This window comes from Phascolarctos cinereus, unplaced genomic scaffold, assembly GCF_003287225.1.
Source record: "Phascolarctos cinereus isolate Bilbo 61053 unplaced genomic scaffold, phaCin_HiC Scaffold_2;HRSCAF=192, whole genome shotgun sequence".
NCBI lineage: Eukaryota > Metazoa > Chordata > Mammalia > Diprotodontia > Phascolarctidae > Phascolarctos > Phascolarctos cinereus.
Window position 1 is genome coordinate 101,974,119 of NW_027555625.1, and position 17,542 is coordinate 101,991,660.

At 38.7% G+C, this 17,542-nt stretch overlaps 1 protein-coding gene across 4 annotated transcripts in view; it reads right to left on the reverse strand.

The window, feature by feature from the left end:
• PSME4 (proteasome activator subunit 4) overlaps positions 1-17,255 on the reverse strand; it is a 103,883-nt gene extending 86,628 nt beyond the window's left edge. For all 4 annotated transcript variants that reach the window (XR_002326419.2, XM_020996224.2, XM_020996222.2 and 1 more), the window contains exons 1-2: positions 16,985-17,255; positions 32-172 (exon numbers count right to left, since the gene is read on the reverse strand). Coding sequence is in view for 3 of the 4 variants with exons in the window: in XM_020996224.2 (XP_020851883.1) it covers positions 32-172; positions 16,985-17,244 (401 nt within the window). In the remaining variant the exon portion in view is untranslated. The remainder of the gene's footprint in view (positions 1-31; positions 173-16,984) is intronic.
• Between the last annotated feature and the right edge of the window lie 287 nt (positions 17,256-17,542).

Sequence of the window (17,542 nt, forward strand, 5' to 3'; positions counted from 1 at the left end):
GGGAAAAAATCCCAGATAGATTCCAACTTACTTTAAAAGATTTATCAAGAGACGGGCAAATCCCTGCATCATGCTGATCTCCAGTTTCGGAATTGATACCAGCTCATATAATAACTTGATAAAAAGTACATGATCTTCTTTGCTAAATTTTCTTCCATAAAGCCGAATATATCTAAAAAGGGGGAAAGCACATGTTATGTAAACATATAATTATATATGGCTTTTAAAAGAGCATGTCAGTCATTTCTGTAACAATTTCATTTCTGTGTAGTTTTTCCATATATTTTTCCCTAATTCCATTTCTTCTCAAGATGAGAATGTGCAAACAATTCTCATATTTAATTTTAGCAGATTATAATTTTAAATTGTAAAAGTATTATAATATTTGAGATTTAATCATCCTATATAGACATTTAATGATTAATGCAAAATTTAAAATTCTACTTCTGTGTCAGTCTGTATTTTACCACAAAGCACCTTGAAAACACAAATTCAGAATACTTTTCATAGGCAAAATTTCATTCAAATGAATAATGTAATTACAGACCTCCCTGGAAGGATTTAAAGATAAAGTCTATCCATAGAAATCACTTCTCATAATACCAACTGTAAAGAGAAAGAATACTTAGTAGTAAATGCAGAAGACCCAATTTAAAACTTCCATGACAGGACCTCTGAAGAGTGCATATGATTTTATCAGAGCTATGAAACGTGTTATAGATCTGATACTGATTTTCAAACGTTAAACCATATTTAAAATGAAATTATCTTTCTTTTTTGGTAGTTGGGCCCTAGCTTACATTTTCTTTAAAAGAAAAAAAGTTTTAAAAATTTTTAAAAAAAAGAAAAAAGTTTATACTTTTGAGTCAATATAGTACACATTAAAAACTTTACATTTTAAAAGTCCCCAACTTCCCCCCAAAAATTTGCTTGAATTCAAATGGTATGTACCATAAACAAGCCAGCAAAGGAATCTTAGTTTTCTTTAAAGTTAATTATTACTAAATATTTACTAATAATAACAACAATAGCATTTATATGTCACTTTAAGGTTTGCAAAGCATCACCTCATTTCATCCTTATACAGTTATTCCTTCCACATCACCATTTTCCCCACTGTGGTTTTGATATAGGCAAAAGAAATTAAAATGGCAATTCTGGGGGAGTTTTACAGAAACTGAAGGCAACACTGAGCCTATGACCAAATACTTAACCCAAATTTTACAATAAGGTACTGTAAACACCCCATAAAAGAAAAAATTCAGACTTCTTCTCTGGTACAAAAGAAAGGACAAAAAACTTTACACTGATTTTCCAAATTGTGGAGGTACCACCTTCTAACCTTCACAATGTGGAAGGGATAACTGTAATAACCTTGGGAGGGAGATGTTGCTATTACCCATTTTATAGGAAAAGGAAGGTTCAGGGTCTAAAAAGACTTATGTTTCTAACTTTGATTTAGGACTTAAGAATCTACTATACATGTAAAATCAAACTTTTTCAGGCAGGTCAAATATCCCCTTTTTATAGAAAGTAAGGCAGACAATAGGAAAGATAGGATGTGAAATAATTTCTATGTTCAAGCACTTTCAACATGCTCACAGCAGCTACATTCTTCTACTAAAGACTCTCAAATATTTAAAAGTCAAAACATCCTTATACTGAAAAGGTTTCGAATATTAAGAGAAATAATATCCTTTAACCCCAATATTCCATTGTTTGCCATATACTCTTCTAAGGAGGACAACTCTTTTTTTTTCTTTGCAGAAGTGGGGGACTATGGATGTGCCATACGATATATACTCCCCCTTGATATTTTTGATTTGTTGATGAGTTTTGCTGAATTAAGTTTTTTTCTTCTCTTATTGTTTGTTATAAGGGGTTATTCTCTGAGAGAAGGAAGAGGGACATACTGAAAAAGTAGGTGATGCAAAAACAAGATATCAATGAAAATTAATTTTAAAAATATTTATGATTGAACACTACAGTATGCTATCAATCACTTATGAAGATGATATTGACTAGACATCAAGATGAGAGAACTACTTCACTTCTTTCACTACAATATCATAAAGCATGATGTGGTCCTCCTGGACAAAGCTAAAATCACTGCCTACAGGTGGCCTTTTCCTTGATATTACCACACCCTTAACTTCTCTTCCAGGACATTGTGCTATCAGTTATTTTCAGTCTCCTATTCTACTGGCTTCTTCTTACCTACCAATAGAAGACTTAAGGTGTTCTATTTCCTTAAAAAGGTAACCCTGCTCCAGCCACTTCCCAAGTACTAATTCCTCTCCTCTCCTCTCTCCTTCATTGCCAATGATAGGGACTGGACCTATGATTCCACTAGTATAGGGAATCCCTAGGTGAGAAAACTTCTACCAATGCAGACCAGCACTTTCTCTATAACATATAGTCTTGGAGAGCTGCCAGAGCACTGAGAGATTAAAAGACTTGTCTGCAATCACATAGCTAGTGGGTCACAGGCAGAACTTGAATCCACGGTTTGGAAGCTTTCAATGCCAGCTCTCTAGCTATTGCTCCATGCAGCCTAAGCTTCTACAGAAAAACAATCTACACCTGCTGCCCCTTCCACTTCCAACCACTAGCTCCTCAAACCCCTACAATCTGGCTTCTATTTTCAATACTCTTGCTTCTCTCAAGAGATCAATAATGATTTCCTTATCATCAAATCCAAGTTTTCTTTCCAGTCTTCATCTTCATCAGTCTTGATCTTAGTGAAGCAGACATGTTTTTGGTTATCCATTCCTTTTCTGCATTGGTTTCCATGACACTCAATTCTCATAGTTTCCATCTTACCTCTGACAGATCATTCCAGCTAGGTGGCATAGTAGACAGGATGTGGCGACTAGAGTCAGAAAGAGTTGAGTTCAAATCTGGCCTTGGACTCTTACTAGCTAGTTTCCATAACCGTAAAATGGGGATAAAAACAGCACCTAACTTTCAGGGTTAGTTGTGAGGATCAAATGAGATAATCTTTGTAAAGCACTTAGCACAGTGCCTGTTCCCTTCCCTTTCTTCCCCTCCATCACCAACTCAACATGTTCTGAACTGATCCGAGTTCAAAGCCCTGCCTCCCCCCACCCTAACATATCACTCTGATTATATCATTCCTGTACTCAAAATCAAGATTATTACTGTCTTCCCATTGCCTTCTGAATAAAACATGAATTTCTTAGGAGGGTGTTCTAGCCCCTCTACAACCCTGCTTCAGCCTGCCTTTAATTGCCTTTCATGTACTCTAAATTCTAGCCAATGTGAACTACTCACCACCTTCTATTATCCTGTTCTTTCCTGCACTCAGGCTAACAGTTATACCTGAAATGGACTCTTCTACCGCTTGCTGAATTTCCTCCCTTCATTCAGAGTCTAACATGGATTTCGCCTCCTCCATGAAGCCTTCCAGCCTTTACCTGGAGATTTCTAATGAGGGAAGGGAAATACATTACCTTCCAAAGCAACCTAGTCTACTTTTGGGTAGACTATTAGGCAATGCTTCTTTTCAGCAAGAAATCTGCCTCTTCACACAGTTTTCAATTTTGCCCTTGAGGATTAAAGAGAATGATTCTAATTGAACTGAAGCCTAGTAGTAAGTACTTTATAGCTAAAATACAGAATTTGTCTGGTTCTTGAGATATGCTAAGTCTTCCCTTGTTTTCTACAATACTCCCTTCTCTTCCCACAATTAAGTGACTCCTGTCTTTACATAGTGTAATAAAAGATCCTTAACACTTTTACCTATCTGAAAGTATCTGAAAGCCCTAAAGATAATCAGGAGGAACTTCCATAAAATATTCCACAGTCAATGGTGACAAGTTCATTACCTTCCATCCTCCCACAAGAAAAAACAAATAGTGACAGACAATACAAAATACTTTTTATCTGCCTCCCCCTCACAACCCTTCAGAATTAAGTAAATGCTTTAATTTTTAATCTTACTATGTTAACATTCAAATGCATGACAGGGAACAGTAACTATTTAATAAAATGTAGGATGCAGTTAAATATTTCCACTAGGTATTGAGGATGTTAGCCTAATTCATAACACTAATTATGAAAGCATATTAAAACATAAAACTAAGCCTAATACTTCCAGTTAGTGGTCAGTAACAAGCACTTATAAAGTACTTACTATGTGCCAGTCACTGTACCAGTGATGGGGAGTCAAACAAAGATATTAAATGTCTAGATGCAAAAACTGAGGCCCAGACAGGCACTGACTTGCCCAGGGTCATTCGGATACTAAGTAGCAGAGCCAGGACTCAAACTCAGGTCTTCTGACTATTTATTGGGGGCTCTTTCTATTTTGTCAAAAGAGAGAAAATGGCCAAGTTCCTCCTCTTTACTTCAAAACAGCTTAAAATGCACCAACCTTTTTTTTTTAAGAGTGAGGAACAGATAAATTTCCGTGAGGGAAAACTCCATCAAAGCACATTCTGATTCTTAATTCTGATGTATACTACCAGTGGCCTTGGTCAAGTCATCTCTTTGATAAGGTTTCAGAGTCCTTGCCTCTAAAGTCTATGCCTTCCTTTGCATCTCAAGTACTTAGCACAGTGCTGGTACATTATACTGTACATTATATCTGTAATGGAGACCTTGTACTCAATAACCTCCAAAATCTCTGCTAACTTAAAATCTAAGATGGAACCAAAGTAACCTTCAAAGGAAAATTTTTATTATTCAACACATGTATTAGCAAAAGAGGAAAAAATGAGCAATGAATTGAATATGCAACTAAAAAACTAGAAATAAATTAACTAATCAATCCCAACAAGCACAAAAGTAGAACTTTTGAAAATCTGACACATACACACATAAAGCCTATGCTTATGCTGATCCATGCTGACTGGATCTACTACAAATTAATTACCTTATCTCAATTATACTCACTGCAGCAAGAAAATCCTTTTACCCTTCCCAAACTGATTCTCTAGTTCACTCTATAAAAGACTTTTTCTGCTCTAGCCTCAGACTAGAATACCCTTATCACCATCTTATCAGCAAAGGCCCTTGCCTCATACTTTCTCAGGGGTGAAAAAAAAAGAAAGAAAAGAAAATCAAGGCTATCCACTTAACTTTCTCTACTCTTCTTTCTCCTCCTCCTCCTCATCTCATAACCACAGACATCAATAATCACCCCCACACACACAGCGTTTCCTACTAAAGTAGTTGCTGATGAAGAGGTGACCCTGTTCTTCATAAAGATCAACTTTATACATGCACCCTTGATTCCATCCTTTGTGTCTCCTCCTGAAGACTAGCCCTACTATCATTCCCTTTCTCTTTCATCTTCAGTCTTGCTCTGCTTACTGGTTCTATCCTTGCAATATACAAACCCAAGTCTCTCCCATCCACAAGACATCTTACCATTTCCTGCTAACATTAGTCCTATATCTCTCTTCTCAGCCAAATTCGTTAAAAACAAAAACAAAAAACACACACACTTACTGTCAATGCCTCAACTCCCTCTCTTCTGCTCTCTTTCAATATGGCTTCCAATCTCATCACTCAACTGAAACTGATCTTTTTAAAGTTACCAATCATCTCTTGACAATTTAATGGCCTCTTTTTTATATCCTTATCCTCCTGGTCTCTCCTGCTGTATTTGATACTATTCTTTTTTCTTCTCTCTCTACATCCTCTCTTAGTCATAGTCTCATCAGTTCCCACGCATTCATCATTTGTATACAGATGATTTCTGTATCAACAGATCTAGCCCTACCTAGTCTTCCTCCCAAGGCTCCAGTCCCTCACCACCAAATGCCTATTGGATATTTAAAAACACCCTTTCTTCCTAGAGGCATCTCAACCTCAGCAGGTCCAAAAATAGAATTTAGTTTTTCCCTTTAGACACACCCTTCTTCCAAACTTTTAACTACAGCTGATGCCATCACGATCCTCCCAATTAGTGAACTGTATGTACTTCAGCATGATCTCTACTCCTCACTCTCTCATCCCACTAGTAAGTCAGCAGCCACATCTTGTTCCCCCTTCCCCTACACTCACATAGCTGCCAATCTAGTTCAGGATATTTCCCATTCATAGGGTAACTTTAGAGGCCAGAAAGTGGGGAGGTCTGGAGGAACAGACATAATCATGATCAGCCACGAAAAAAAGGAGCCAAACGAGTACCATCAGAAAGATTATTAAAGGATAGACAATGCCCCGGGGACATTTTGTTCCTTTGTCAAAATTGTCACCAGTGCAGGTGAGGTTTAGAAGAAAGAGACTGATTTACTTCTAAGCCCAGTTCTAGTACTAGTCACTTCTCCTCTACAAGCCTTAATTTCCTCCCTGTATTATGAAGAAGATGGAGGAGATGAGCCTACACCTGGTTCCTTATTTGGTGTCCCTCTACTTAAGGAAGAGGAACATAGTAAACTAGTGTCTTTGCTGTAGGTCTGGTGAAGAGGCATTCTTGTAGAAACCAATCAATATGTGACTGTTCAAATGTACTTGTGATAGCTCTGGCCTCTAGCCTCCGCTGGTACTCAAACACAAATAGCTAGAACGCAAGGTAAGGTGGGAAGACACTTTGTCAAACAAAGATACTAACTAAAGCCATGGGGAAAAAAATCAACAATAAAACTTTCATTTCGGGGGCAGAGGAAATGACAAGGGGGAGCCACAGAGTGGAACAGTGCAGCAAATGAAAACGACAATGCCATCACTTTAAGATATTGGCCATTTATATATTATAGCAGTTTGGAAAACAATAAATGATTCAGGAGGACTACTTTGTTTTCCTTTTAAAAATTTTCAGACTTGCAAACAGTGAATAATATGACTAAATCAGCCAAGTCATCTTGAGAACATTGTGTAAGTTTCAAAGACAACCCATCATTAAATAGGTCCATCATCTTTGCGAAGATTTTACAGAAGGTAGCCCGAAGACCATCAGATCTGACACAAATAGAAAAGACTTCACTACTGGTTAAACAAATAGGCCAGAATTCACTGTTGGTTAAACAAATAGAAAAGTCTATTGTTGGTTAAGTACACTAGACACTAGAGTTTCAATAGCTTATATCACAAAAAGGGTGCTATTTTACAACTACATCCATTCATAAGAATTTCTAGCAGAGAAAAAAAATCCGATCATTTGGCATTTATTAACCACTGAAATGATACTCCCTTCACTTTTCCCACTCTTTTCTCCATCTCTTCTTCCTCTCCTGGCTAGGCCACATAAAGGGAATATATTCCTCTTTCTACAAATGCTTTAAAAATTAAAACATGCCCCACATTCAAACCTTATCTTTCATCTCTTTTATTTTGCTATTTCTGCATCATCTAACTTATTTATCATTCTCCAAATTCTATCCATCCTTCAAGGTCTAAACTTAAATGAAGTCTTCTCCTGGAATGGTGAGGGAACTAGAGACTATGCCATATGAAAACTGATTAAAAGAATATAGGGATATTCAGTCTGGAGAGAAGATGACTTGGGGAGCCACAATTTTGCTGTTGTTCGGTCATGTCCAATTCTCTGTGACTCCACTTAGGGTTTCTTGGCAGAGATGATGGAGTGGTTTGCCATCTTCTCCAGCTCATTTTACAGATAAGGAAGTGAGTCCAACAGGGTTAAAGTGACCTGACGAGGGTCACACAACTAGCAAAGTATCTGAGGCCTGATGAGTCTTCCTGACTTCAGGCCCATCCACTTCACCAACCTACCTACCTCTATTGTGGGGAACCATAATAGCTACCTTCAAATATTTAAGGGTTATCATATGGAAGACTGGATTAGACTTGCTCTCTTTGGTCTTTCAGGGCAGAACTAGAAGCAATGGGTGGAAGCTGCAGACTGATACATTTTGACTAAGTATAAGAAAAAACTTCTCAACAATTAGAGCATGAAAAAGTGGAATGAATAGCTTTGGCAGGATTAAAGTTTCCCTTCACCTGAAGGCAGTCTTCAAATGGATAACCACTTGTTGAGAAATTGTACAGAAGACTCCTTTCTGATCTAAACTGTGAGTCAAGACCCCAGGAACTGCTGAAGGGGTCGCGAGCAGAAAAAGTTTAAGAAGCCCTGGACTAGATGACACCTGAGCCCTCTTCCAACTCTTGCCATTCTGTTCAACTTATATATTCCAATCTATGTGTCTCTGGTTCAGTTTCTTCCAGCACTACAATCTCCAAATCATCCATCTAAATCCTATTTATTTTAAGAGACTCAAGTCCTACTTCTTCCCACAAAGAAGTCTCCAGCCAACAGGATCCCCTTCTTCCCCTGTACTTATGACATTTGACATCTGTATCACTGATCTGGCTTAAAATTAAGTATGCTCTGTCTTATAACCAATTGCCCTATGTCTCTTTGGCACCACAACTTCAACAAGCTCAAACTGAATTAATTGCCCCAAAGTCTGTCCTTCCTCCCAACTTCCCATTTCTGCTGAGGGCATCATCCTGACAGTCACAATGATACTATCAAGTATCCTTGACAACAATCTTGACTTAAAATCTTGGTGTTATCTTTGACTGTTCCCTATCCCACATTTTCCACATTAGACCAAGCCCTAAGTCCTATCAATTCTACCTATGCTCACAGCCATCCTCTCCTCTCCATTCAATACTGCTACAACCTCAGCTTAGGACCTCGACACCTCTGACCTACTAATGCAACAGCCAGTCTTACTTAGTAAGGTTGCCTTACTTTCAACTTTTTTCTATTCCACCCTTTACATTGTTGATAATAATCTTTCTGAGGCCTGAGTGTGACCAAGAACATTCAGTGGTTCCCTATTATGTATGAGATAAAGTTTAAACACTTTACCCAGCATTTAAAGTCCTTCACCATCTGTCTTTCTAGTCATACTTCACACTATTCCCCATTAATATCTTCTTTTGGTTTTGGCCAAAATGGACTTACTAGGTGTTCTCCATTTTCATTCAATACTTATGACCATCATGCATCTAGGACCACTGGTCTAAAGAAGCCTAATAGGTCATTTTGGAGAAGAGTGAGGGATGGATTTAATAATTTTTAGATGATTGGTCAAATACATACACAGCAAATGAATAATAGATCTAGAATCTGAACCCTGGTCCTTTGACTTCAAATCTCATTCCATTACACTCAGTAAACTATCCCCATGCCTAGATCCACTCCTCCTCCCATTTTGATCTGTTGGAATCCTCTTACTTCAAAGCCCAGTTCAAATTCTACTTCTCCATGAAGTCTTCTCTGATTTCCCCAGCTCAATGGAGTCTCTTCCTTCACAAATCTTCTTGCAGTACTCTTTCTGGATCTCTACTCTGCCCTTAGCACATCCTACAAGTTATTGCTCTTAGATATTTACACAATACAATCTAAAGAGGATAGAAGGAAGAGATGGAAGATTTTTTTTCTTGATTACAAAAACTACCTTTATATCTCTACATTTTCAGTACCCAGTATAGTGCCATGCATCAACTGGATAGTCAACATTAAATTAATTGTGTATTAGTAGTAACAGCAGCATTTATATAGCATTGGAAAGCTTCCAAAGCACTTTACAGATATCTTATTTTATCCTCAAAATAACTCTGGCAGGTAGGCACTATTATTATTATTATTATCTTCATTTTACAGAGGAAGAAACTGAGGCACAGAGAAGTTAAGTGGTTTAGCCAGGGACGTATAGCTAATAAGTGTCTTGAGGTGGATTTCAATTCAGCACTTCCTGAGTCCAAATCCAATGCTCTAATCCACTGCACCACTATTACCTAGCTTTTCACTTGTGCCTCATCTACCAACTAAACTAGAAGCAGATGAAGACGGGTCAACTGCTCATATTTCTATATAATAGAGTACCCTACCACAGTATAGTATAAGATAATTAATAATCACTGATCAAATGATTTAGTAACATAAATTTTTCACAAACAGCCTGCATTGTTTGACTTATATAGTATACAACCTGATAAACAGTTTTTGAGACTTATAATAGCTAAAAAAATTCATCACTCTGCAGCTAACCCAGTGATGAGCCATTCAAAACATAACTAAGTGAGACCTAAGGCAAAAGAGAGTCTATCACCAGGTTTGCACAACAAGCCTTTCCAGCTTGGTAGGAAACCTCCCAGAGCTCACATTCCACTGACACAAATTTCAATAACCTTCCATGCCAAAATAAGGCTTACGAGGATTTTCAGGGAGGAAATTATTTATATTATCTATAAATGAATATAAAAGTGAGTATTTAATAAACAGTATTATCCTACTCAAACAAACAAGAACATAAAGACAGTAATGGATAAGAGTACCCATGTTCTAATAGTTTGATGTACACTTCAAAAAAAAAACAACCCATGATTCCTTTACTCTCTACAATTTTTTACAAAGGAACTGTCTGTTGTCATACAACAATCTATGTTCATGAAATTCTTTTGCTCTAAAAAAAATTCCTAAAGCAAATAATTGAGCACTTTCCTTTAAAAAAACAAGAAAATGGAACAAGACATCATAAAAGCCCAAATATTCTTAATATTTCTATCTAAAATGGGGTGGCTATATAGTAATTATAATCAACCTTTAATTAAATCCTAATTAAAAGAAATACAGTAATGTCATAGCCACTCACGCATCCCTTACAACACTGAAACAATTAAATTTGGTATTGACCAAATGACATACATTTGGATACTAAACAAAATTTACTGTTACAAAATGACACATTCAAACTTCAAAATAATTACAAGTCATGTGTTACTGTTTGTTGCCTTCCTTCTAAGTTATTCAATATGTAACACGGCTTTTCATTCATTCGACAACTATTTATCATAGTGGATACTGTAAATCATTGCAATATTGTCAAGCAGCATGGTATAAAGGAAATAGTCCTACTCCTAAAGTCCAGACAGACCTAGGGTCAAATCCCCCTTTGAATACCTATAAATATGTTAAAAATGAAGGGCATCACTTACATGCCAATTATGCACAAGCCAAGATGTCCCCATCTGTTAAATCTGTTCACTAGGTTGTGAAAGATTAAATGAAAAAATGTTAGCTGACATGCTTTGAGTTTAATGCACTATTTCAGCTATTATTTCTGTTACTAATATTACTGGAAACTTCAGAAATCCTTCACCATTTAAAAGCAAAATAATTTTTTTTTCAAATGCTACTGCTTTTGGTGTTCTCCTTCCACATTTTAAATCACTATAGCTAGAATAACTGTCTCATTTACGAAGGTTTATCTTAAAAAGTGAATGCTTTTAGAACCTATAATTGTTTTTAAACATTTTTTCAAGAAAACTAGTAGTACTTTGCCTCTCCTATCTGAACATCAAGTCTAACTGAAAAAGCACTGGCTCAGGAGATAAAGAGATGCCCATTTTACTGCTGGCTTTGCTAACTAGTGTGTGACCTTGGGTAACTCACTGAAACCTTTATTTCTCAGTATCCATTATCTATAAAATAGGTGTAATAGCACCTACCCTATTTTCAAGGATCAAGTAAGATAATAACAATTTAAAAACACTAAGAAAAGTAAGACATGCTATACAAAATATAAGAGATGGAACAGGCTTCAGAGTCCAAACCATATTTCCCTAAAATATCTTTTTCTGACAGGTGGTAAGAGAGATAGCATGGAGACCTCCAGTGAAAGGGAACCCATTACCTCATAAAGCTGTTCCCTTCCTGAACAATACCAGTTGTTAGAAAGTTCTTCCCTCCAATTTTAGAATATTACCCACTTTGTTTATTTCAAATTCTACTGCTATGGCAGCATGGTGTAGCGAAAAGATCATGGGAAGCCTGAAATTAGACGATGTGGGTTCAATTCCTGCCACTAACACTAACAAGTGACCCTGAACAATTCACTTCATCTCTTCTGAGTCTGGGTTTCCTCAATCTCTAATACTTCCCCTATGCCTTTAAAGGCTGTGAGGAGAAAAGAACTTTGCAAACTGTAAAGCACTATATAAAGCTGAACTATAACTTAAGTGAAAAACCTTTAGCATCAGTTTGCAGTTGCCTCTACTGCTCTCTTCCTCCAAGTGCTGAACCAAATAATCTGATCATCACTGAATAATGATGTTAGAGATGTCAAATGTCACTTCAGAGCCAAGATTCTGAATTCCAGAGGCTCCATAGCCACTATTACCTTTTACTTTTTTACTTTTCAAAGAGGAGTATTTGTTAATTCACTATCTTGGCCAAACTCCAACTTCAGGTAGTTACATAATTTAATTAAATGAATTATGTAGTTTAAACTGGATAATCTATTTCCTGTCCTAGAAGGCTACACAATGCTCTTGATCATAATTAAACAACTGCTCGTTCATTCTGAAGGGAACTACTCTTTAATTAGTAAATGAAATAGTTCCTGAATACAGTACATACAATCATACTTCATTATAAAGCAGCTCAAGGTAAGAGAATTCCACTGTACCATTAGGGATTAAATTTGTTACACTGAATCAACTTCACATTTCCAGAATTTGAAAACACAAATGTAAAAAGAGGAGAAATAAGTACTTTCTCATCTCTGCTTCACTAAAAGGCCTCTCTTTGGACAATTAAACTGTGATCTCACCACTGGTCACAATATGGAGGAAGGGAGTGACTAATCTAATCTGACTAGATAAAGAACCACTGAAAACATGGAATTTTACAGCTAAAAAAGTCCTTAAGAGATCATGTAGGCCAGTCTCTTCATTTTAGAGACAAAGACATCTTAAGTTGCTTCCCACTCCAAGAATGGAACTGGCTGCTCTGGGCAGTAATAAATTCCCCCTCACTAAAAAACTTCAAGTAAAGAAAGCTAGATTACCACTTGCCAGCGACCTCAGGGATGCTTGTTCAATTATGGGATGGCTAGCTGGCCAATGAGGTCCCTCTTCCAACTAAGAACATAACTGAATCTATTGCCTCTAAGATAAATACAAACTTGAGGCCCTGAAAAATTTTGCTTCAGCCCATCTTTTTAACCTTAGTACACATTCCTCCCCATCATGCACTCTTTTTCCAGGCAAATATAACCTGTTTCCAATTTGTCCCTAACACCTAGGTTGAATCCCATCTCTGACTCTTAGAATCCTGATGTTCTTTTTCAAGGCTAAGTTCAAATGCCATCTCCTCCACGAAGCTTTTTCCAATCCATTCAGTTAATGATATCCATCCTGAAAATACCCTGTATTTACTTCTGCACACATGTATATCAGCCCAGTAGCACTCTAAGGATAGGGAAGGAAATAAGCATTTATATAGCTCCTCTAATAACATGGTAAGGTAGGTCCTATTATTATTCCCATTTTATAGCCGAAGAAGTGACTTGCCCAGGGTCACATAGCTAGTAGGTGTCTGAGTTCAGATTTGAAATCAACTCTTCCTAACTCCAGGTCCAGCACTCTATCCATGTACCAGCAGCTTCCCTTTTAGAAATTCATTCTTATACTATGTTTTTAGTGCATCACTTTTGTTGTTGTTTTTCAGTCATGTCCTACTCTTTGTGACTCCATTTGGGGTTTTCTTCGCAAAGATACTGGAGTGGTTTGTCATTTCCTTCTCTAGCTCATTTTATAGATGAGGAAATGGAGGCAAACAAGGTAAAGTGAGTTGCCTAGGGTCACACAGCTAGTAAGTATCTTAGGCCACATTTGAACTCAGGAAGATGAGTCTGACTCCAGGCCCATGATCTATCCACTACACCCCCTAGGGTGCCCCTTGCTCTAGGCCATATTTATTTTAGTAGGCCTATTTCCATAGACAACCAACAATTCTTCTATCCAGAGCAAATTCCAAGGACTACACCCCAAGAACAGACAGACCTTAAAATACTGAATGTTGAGACTAAGTACATAATTAAGAGAGACTAAAGGGCACCTCCTAAGCCAGAATTAAATCCAACACCAATTAATTGTAACTGATGACTGAATAGCTCTGACACCCAGTCTGGAATATATGCTTATGGGTCAGAAATAGAATCATTCCAGCATCTCTGGATTTTCATTCATTACTGTGGTTTCTAAGTCCCCTCTTCCAACCTGTGTCCAGTAGTCACTCTGCTCTGGCTAACTACTGTACTTATAATAATATAATTGGGAAAACAGGTTTAAATATATAATTCTAATTGAAGAAAAATTTTCAGGAACACCAGTTACTTTACATATTAAGAGTTTCTACTACAGTAGTAAGATGAGAAAAACAATCATGAAATTTCAAACATAAAAAGTACCTTACACAACATTTAAACCATCTCTCACTTTACAGATGAGGAAACAGAGGCACAGAGAGGCTAAATGATTTTCCACAAAGTCACAAAGCTCATTAGTAGCATTTTATTACCATCTTTCTGCAAATTTCTAAATTTGGAATCTACTCAGTAATTGACAGCTGCCACAAGTTTCAGCAGTATTTGTATATAAACTCCTACAGCAAGCAAAACTAAAAACAAGTATAACTATAAACAGTATGACTTAACAGATGGCTAGGAGAAAATGTACACCCTAGATCTCAATGTGACAAACTAAGTTCAAAATGTCACATAATGCAATCACAAGAATCAGTTTGCAGGATTCGACCACTGACTACTCCAAAACAAAATTCTACCCGAGATTATTTCTTGGTAAACAAGAGCATGCTAGTTATTTATGTCAGTGGTAAAATGTTTACTATATGACCTCAACTACAGATAATCCAGTGTCACTATCAAAAACTGTGTTGAGCCTGCTTGGACCTTTTCATATTAAAGGAGGCTTCACAAACAAGCTAACTCCTAAATATCCACTTTACCAAACATGGCTATCAAAAACCTTCAGCAAACCAATGCTTATTTACATCCTTATGGATTCTGGATACGAAAATCAAAATATGTATTAATTTATACATGACTATATATTTAAAAAGAACTGTTTTTGTTAGCACAAATGATATGCTTTAGGCAACTCTAAATTGACATATTAAAACAAAGCTCTCAGAAATTAGTGCAGTGTACTTTGTTTTTACCTAAGTATGACAATGCTGTAAAACTCATTTGACAAACTCTCTGGGATTTTAATCACTTGCAAGTAGTTTGTTTTTAAGCTTCTGAGTAATTATGGTGCTTCTACCCTGTTGCACTTTTGTCTAGAAAAAAGATTTCCCCAATCACAGCTCTGCAAACTTTTCATACAATCTAGTCAAGTGAGATCTATTTAACCTTGACATCTTATACCTTCTCTAAAAGGTAGCAAATTATTCCATGTTCTGATTTTGATTGTTTTTTACTGGAGAGCTGCTTACTTTTCCCAAATCAGACAGAATTTTCACTGAGGTTCCTGAGAACTGTCAGGTGAAAATAACAATCCCATGGCAACATTTAAAGGTCCATTACATTATAAAATCCTGAGTCATTCAATTTATCCAGCAGATTTTAGTAAACACTGTCCAAGTGACTTATCTCTTGGGCTCACTCACCCATACTTGTATTTAGCTACAAGGCCAGAAGATTTTTCTTTAAAGGACCTTGGTTAAAAATGAGGCTGATCAAATGTGAAAAGAAACAAAAATCCTCACTTTAAAAATTTACTCCACCACAGAAAAGCAGTAAAAACAATGTCTCTATCTTTTATGCTCATTGTCAGTATTTTACTGACTTCTTATTTAATTAACATTTCTAAGCTGCAGCTGAGCATTCTGTGTTAACTGAAAGACTTCAACTAACTGCTCAGTTACTAATTTGGGTACATTATACATCTGAAAGTTTCATAAAGCTTAATGACAAAATCCTGATACATAATAAGAAAAACCTAGCAGCTCCACAACACTCTTTCCACTTTTCCTCTAAAAACAGTAAATATCTTCAGATGGAAGGAAATATCCCAACAGGGAGGCAGCTTTTGGCTTGCCTTAGCCAACAGCCAACTCACTATTAAGAGTAGACTCACTATTAAACACACATGCCTCAAGAGTAAATTTTAAGCCAAACTTTTTAGTCCGTTTCAGAATAGACTAAAAAGCAGAACAGAGTATTATTACTACACCTCTCTATTGAGGAACTGGTAGCATAGACTTTGTCAGAGATCAGAGCCACATTGGAAAAGGAAGGGGAGAGAACAGGAAAATCAAAACTAAGTAATTCCCGCTTCCTAGAGACACACTAGAGGATATAATTCAAACATAGTACTCTGCACTCTGGGCAGGGAGAGAGTGAGAGTGTGAGTGAATGAGTGTGTGTGAAAAACAGAGACAGAGAGAGGAGATAGAGGGGGAGAGATGGGGGGGAGGAGAGAGAGAGAGAGAGAGAGAGAGAGAGAGAGAGAGAAGAGAGAGAGAGAGAGACAGGGAGAGGAGAGAGGGAGGAGAGAGAAAGAGAAAGAGAGAGAGAGAGAGAGAGAGAGGGAGAGAGGGAGGGAGGGAGGGAGGGAGGGAGGGAGAGGGGGAGAGAGAGAGAGAGAGAGAGAGAGAGAGAGAGAGAGAGAGAGAGAGAGAGAGAGAGAGAGAGAGAGAGAGAGAGAGAGAGACCTTTGCTTTCTTTCTTTCCTGCCCGCGACTGGGCCTCAAGGGTTAGAAAGACAACAACCCGAAAATCCCCTGGGCAAAGCAAAGCAAAGCAGGGTTAAGCCAGCAAGCCGTGGCCGATCCCATAAGAAAGTAACCCAGGAGAGGGTTTCAGAGTCCCAGTATGTCTTCTTCCTTGACCCCACGGGAACTGCAAAAGAACCACAACGTTGCCAAGTGGAAAGAGATCCTAGTTTTCCCTGAGGAACGAGGACGAGGGAAGGGGGTGGAAGGGAGCAGAGAGGAGTAGGAATCTGACCTGTACCCAGGAGGGGGCGGGCAAATAGTGCCCTTGACGCCCCCAACCTCCAGCTAGCTGTTACTCGAACTGAAACTACGCCCTCGGTCCCCTTCCTCGAATCCCACTTCCCACCCCCCATACATACACATACACACAAGTACAAGAACTCGTCCCGGGGCTCCCCGGAGAGGGGGTGGGAGAAGGCGCCCGACTCTGGGGGACGGTGCACGCGGGTCACTTACGTGGAGAGTTTCCTAGTCCAGAAGAGGCCCCCCGGCCACAGCTCCTGCAGCTGCACGGCTCGGCCCAGGTTGCCTTTGATCTGGGCCAGCAGCAAGTCGGACTCGTTGTCCAGCCGCTCGGCGTAGGGAAGCAGCTTGTTGTAGACAATCTCCTTCTGCGGGACGAAGCCCCGCGAGCAGGGTCCAAGGTCCGTATCGGAGTCGGGGTCCCCACCAGGCTCTGGCGGTTCTCCGCCTCCCGGCCGATCCTCCGGCTCCATAACCCCAGGGATACCCCCCACCCCCTCCCCCCAACCCTCCCCGACCCCCACCCCTGCTCGGGGCTCCTCCTCCTTCTTCCCTTCCTCCGCCGCCTCTTCGGCTCCCTGCTGCCGCCGCCGGCCCCCTTGCCCTCGGCCACTGGGCCCCCCTCCCCCCCGGCCGGCGTCGCTGCCTCTCGCGCGGTGCCCGGTTCGTTGGCTGCCGGATCCCTTACTCCGTCCGCCCCGCCTCGCACCGGCTGTGCTGGTGACGCTGCAGCTGCCGGGCCAGGAGGTTCCGGACGGACTCTACGTCACT